Consider the following 5,356-nt stretch of genomic DNA (forward strand, 5'->3'; position numbering starts at 1 on the left):
AAACACATTCCAGTGTTTCTTGCTTCTTCCTCTTTGTGTGGGTCCCAGTATTTGGAATGTTCTGCCCATTTCCTGCTGTACTGAACTTTGATCTGTCAAAATCAATCCATCCTTTAGGATAACCTTAGGTCATTATTCCAAGAAGTCTTTCCCAATTCCCTACTGAAGTCATGTAACTTCTTACACTCAAAACCAAGAAGGACTTTGTACTTTCTTGAGTATTACCCAAAGTCAAACCCATGGAGGAGGTATTTGGAGATAGCTTTATTACACTTCAAGATAACTTTATTTATATAGGTGGCAGAAAGAGTTTTCCTGAAATGTGGATTCCTAGCAGCACTTGGCCTGGGATTGTACATGTAATCGGTCAAGGTCTGATAGAAAGCAAGTGTTCTAGCTTCTAGGTTAGGGCTCTTATTGCTTTCCATCACTACCTTCTTCAACCTGTTTGGGTGCCATGTGAAAAGTGGGTAGGAGGGAAAGATAATGTGATCACCTCTTAGGTCATCTCCCAATTAAGGTGTTCCATCTATATGTTCTTTCTATGAGTGAATTCCATCCCTTAATTTTCTCAAACCCCTCTTCATATCTTTGTTCCTCAGGCTATAGATAAAGGGGTTCAGCATGGGTGTCACTACTGTGTACACGACTGTGGCTACCCGGTCCTTCACCACTGAGTACATGGACAGGGGCCTAAAATAGACATAGATGACACTCCCATAGAACAAGGCCACTACAGTGAGGTGGGAGCCACAGGTAGAGAAGGCCTTCCACTTGCCAGCTGCAGAGGGAATTCTGAGCACAGTGATGATGATTCGCAGGTAGGAGAAGAGGATGCACAGGAAGGGGGTCATGATGACAGCCAGGGTCTCGGTCATGACTACTGTCTGGCTGGAGGATGTGTCAGAGCAAGATAGCTTTAGCACAGGCTGGGTATCACAAAAGAAGTGCTTAATGACATGGGAGGCACAGAAGGGTAGGCGGGACATGAGTAGCACCCGGAGCAGGGAGTGCAGGTGGGAGATGGTGCAGGACCCCAGCAGCATGAGGAGGCAACTCCGTGGATTCATGACCATATCATAGTGGAAAGGGTTGCAGATGGCTACCAGCCGGTCTATGGCCATAGAGGCCAGCAGGTAACTGTCAGTATTTGCAAAGGCCATGAAGAAGTACATCTGGACCAGGCATCCCACAAAGGAGATAGCCTTGGTCTCTGATAGTAAATTTGCCAGCATCTTGGGCGCAATGACCGTTGTGAAGCAGATATCCATGAAGGACAGGTTGCTGAGGAAAAAGTACATAGGGGTATGGAGTCGGGAGTCAGAGTGGATGGCCAGGGTGATGAGTACATTGCCCATGACAGTGACCATGTACATGATGAGGAAGATGGCAAAGAGTGGTTTCTGTAGCTGAGGGTTGGAAGAGATGCCCAGGAGGATAAAGCCTGAGTTGCTGCTGTAGTTCTTTGTCTCCATGTCTGTGCCTTTGTGGGCAGGGTGTGGAGAAGCAGTTGGAGAGATGTGAAGGGCAATTTCATCAAGTCAGCTTCTTCCCTAATCTCCAGGTTATAAAAAAGCCCATTGATATTTCTTCTCATTTTAAAGAGTATTTACTTCAAGGCATTCTAGAGAAAGAGGGAGTAAGATCTAGTAAGAGAAAAATAAGAAAATTCCAAGATGCTTTCTACATGAGAAACTAATATTTTCCCATGTGTCCTTAGGTAATTCTTTTTTTTTTTTTTTTTTTTTTTTGGAAATTCTGTTAGTGTGATTTGTTTGAGTTTTCTCAGTTCTCTTTCTAAATATTCTTTTTAGGTCATTCCTTGAGCAACTCCTTAGATTTTTTTTTTTCTTCTTCGTCCAGGGGATGGCTTTATATACATGAGCTATTTTGACTAAAAAACTATGAAGCTCTCATTCTAAACATTTATACTTACCAGAATAGAAAACTTTGAATGTAAACATCCCATTCCACCAGTTAGGGAAAAGACAAGGCAAGGATGGCTTCTGTTACCACTATTAAACTATAGTGCTCAGATGGTAGTGTAAGCCAGTGAAAAAACAAAATTAATGAAATAGGCATAACATTTATTTTGTCATTATTTTTAGTTGGCTTGTTTGGCTATCTAAAAAAAATCCAAGGTACTCATCTGAGAATTTTTAAACCTATAAAGATTTCTCACAGTGGCCAGATATAAGATACCATGCAAATATAAATATTATCCTATAGTAGAAAAATGTAACAGAGTAAAAGGTTTCAATTGGCAATGGCAAGAAGGTCTAACCCTCCAGTTACTGCAGTGCCTGCCCTGATCCAGACCCTCTGTCCCTACATCTACTGATAGTGCAGCCCCCCTGCCTCACACTGGTGTAGGATGTGAGAGTTTATGCTCCAGTAAGAAATCAGGCCTCAGTGGAGACATTCAAGCAAAGGTTGGAGAACTAATTTTCCAGAACAACAAGGAAAGTCATGCATCAGGAAAGGTATAAACATATCAAAAGCATATGGCAGCACAAATACCAGAATCTGATCAGACCAAACAGTTTAAGGAATTTCTTGGAACCTACAGTCAACTTACAGAAACCTGCTATTTGAACTCTGTTTAAGACTTCACAACAAGAGAAGTAAAACCTGAGGAGACCACCTGTTCAGAACATGGCTAACAGAAATATTTAAAAATGACACAAAGTATATCCATGAGATTTCAGGAATATCATATTTAGCTGAAGGAGGCCCTGGCAACCAAAGCAGGACCCCTTGGCCAATCAGGATAGAGAAATCCTGATGGGTGGACTTTTGATGAAAGAATGCCAGCAGTTGTTGTGATGAAAAACAGGATTCATCTGCTAGATTCTTCCTCCTTCCCCCTCTGCCCCTCCCCACTCGCACATTCTCTCTCTCTCAAATAAATAAAAATCTTAAACAATCAAACCAGTTTCTTCCAAAAAAAGTGTAAAAACTATTTAGCAATAAATCTGATAGAAAAAAGTAAAAAGAGATGAGAACGATCTCTCTGAAGAAAGTGTAACAGAACACAAAAGGATGTCTGAATAAATGGAGATACTGTACTTCTATAAAGGGAAGATTCAATTTAAAGTGCCAATTCTCAGATTGCACATGTAAGTGATATTAGACAGTAGCTGTCTTTCTCTGTTTAGCTTGATGCCCACAAGTTCCATCCAAGTTGTAATTGGCAGGATTTCCTTCTTTTTATTGCTGAATCTAAAAAAGATGAATTCATAGAAACAGAGAGTAGTACAGTGGTGGTTGCCAGAGGCTAGGATTAGAGAAATGGGGACATGTCGAACAGAAGGTACAAATTTCCATTTGTAACGTCAGTAAGTTCTGGAAATCTAATGTAAAGTGTGGTGACAAAAGTTAGTAATATTGTTTTATATACTTGATATTTGCTGAGACAGTAGATATTTATTATTTATTTTAATTGAGATATAATTGATATATGACATTGTGTAAACTTAAGCTGTAAAATGTGTTCATTTGATGCATTTAAGTTGCAGTATGATTACCAGCATAGCATTAACCATCACCTCTATCACACCACGTAATTGTCATTTCTTTTTTGTGATGGGAACAATTAAAATCTACCACTCTTAGAAACTGAGAGGTTTATATATAATTCATTATTGTTGTCTGTAATCATTATGCTGCATGTTAAATCTCCAGGATTTATTCATTTACTGGTTGCGAGTTTGTACCTTTAAGCATCTCCCCGATTCCCCCACTCTCCCAGCCCCTCCTGACCCACATTCAGTTTGAGAGAGTCGTTCTTAAATGTTCTTGTAAAAGAACCAGACATGGTAATTATGTGAGGTGAAGGAGATATTAACTAACCATACTGTGGGAATCATTGCACAACATGTATCAAATCATCATGTTGTAGACCTTTAACTAACACAGTGTTATATATGTCAATTATATCTCAATAAGGCTGTAAGAAAATTCTTCTAGAATTAATAAAATTTAGTGCACCTATGATAATACCCCAAGAGCATTTCTTTACTCAAGGGCATTTTAAAAAAGATTTTATTTATTTATTTGAGAGAGGGAGGCAGAGATAGTGACAGAGATAGCAAGAGCACGAGCCAGTGAGGAAAGGGAGAAACAGGCTACCTGCTGAGGAGGGAGCCCGATGCGGGGCTCAATCCCAGGACTCTGGGATCATGACCCGAGCCAAAGGCAGACGCTTAACCGACTGAGCCACCCAGGTGCCCTCCCAAGGACATTTTTAATAGGACTTGAGAAGGTCATTCTAAAATTCATCTAGAGGAGTAAATAGCCTGGGAAAGACAATTTTGAAAAAAAAAATTAGAATGACAGCGTTTTTCTTTTCTTTAGAGAGTGAGAGAGAGTGGGGGAGGGGCAGAGGGAGAGGGAGAAAGAGAATCTTAAGCAGGCTCCATGCCCAGCACTAAGCCTGATGTAGGGCTCAATCTCACGACCCTGAGATCATGACATGAGCCTAAATCAAAAGTTGGATGCTCAACTGACTGAGCCACCCAGGCGCCCCAACAGAGTTTTTCTAACCCAAAATCAAAGTATGTAATAATGAAAAAAAATACGATAATCGTACACAGAGAGAAAAACCAATTAATGAACCAACATAAAGAATGCTATATGCCTATATTTATACATGTATATGGATCTTAATAGACATGCAAAACCTTTGTAAAAAATAAGGCTAGATTTTTTTCTAACCCACACAGAAACAAAATCCATATGAACAAACTAGAAGTAAAAAATCCAAATCATAAAGTATTAGCCAAAAATAAAGGGCATATCTATATGGTCTCAAGATGTGGATGCCATTCCGATTGAGAAAAAAATGTAGAGGCAAGAATGACAAAACACTGTACTCAAAAATGTGAAAATGACACCAAAAGAGATCATAAGTAAAACTAAAATATTAACTATTGACTCAAAATATCTACAGTACATATACCAAAGAAAACGTACCAAACTAGTTGGTAATCAAAAAATGTAAATTAGACTGAAACACAATTTTTACTCATTGGATTGTCAAATTTTTTTGGCAATATTCAAAAGGAAAAAAATCCTCATATACACTGGTGATGAGAGGATAATCAGTATAGGCTTTTTGGCAGTCTCTGTCAGAATAAAAAATCTGCATCTCTTTGTCCAGTAATTCCACTCATAAAAATCCATCCTTTAAAAATATTTATGTGTAGCACAAAGATACATACACACATATTTGTAGCATTGCTTGTAATACCAGATTAAAAGAAAAGAACAAACAAAACCAACAGAGGAAACAACCTAAATATCCACAAATTACTAAAACAAGTAATAGTGCTTTCTCATTACTCAATAGCACCCA

General features: G+C 39.0%; 1 protein-coding gene and 1 pseudogene across 1 annotated transcript; one reads left to right on the forward strand and one right to left on the reverse strand.

The window, feature by feature from the left end:
* Positions 1-542: 542 nt before the first annotated feature.
* LOC112836593 (olfactory receptor 1L4) lies at positions 543-1,567 on the reverse strand. The gene has a single exon (XM_025888461.1). It carries the CDS (start codon positions 1,473-1,475, stop codon positions 543-545), a length of 933 nt encoding a protein of 310 aa, XP_025744246.1. The 5' UTR covers positions 1,476-1,567.
* Positions 1,568-2,504: 937 nt separating this feature from the next.
* Positions 2,505-2,774, forward strand: LOC112836659 (mitochondrial import inner membrane translocase subunit Tim9-like; annotated as a pseudogene).
* The last annotated feature ends 2,582 nt before the right edge of the window (positions 2,775-5,356 follow it).

The sequence above is a fragment of the Callorhinus ursinus genome, unplaced genomic scaffold (genome assembly GCF_003265705.2).
Source record: "Callorhinus ursinus isolate GAN/ISIS: 27379988/994484 unplaced genomic scaffold, GSC_fseal_2.0 scaffold24, whole genome shotgun sequence".
In the NCBI taxonomy this organism is placed as follows: domain Eukaryota; kingdom Metazoa; phylum Chordata; class Mammalia; order Carnivora; family Otariidae; genus Callorhinus; species Callorhinus ursinus.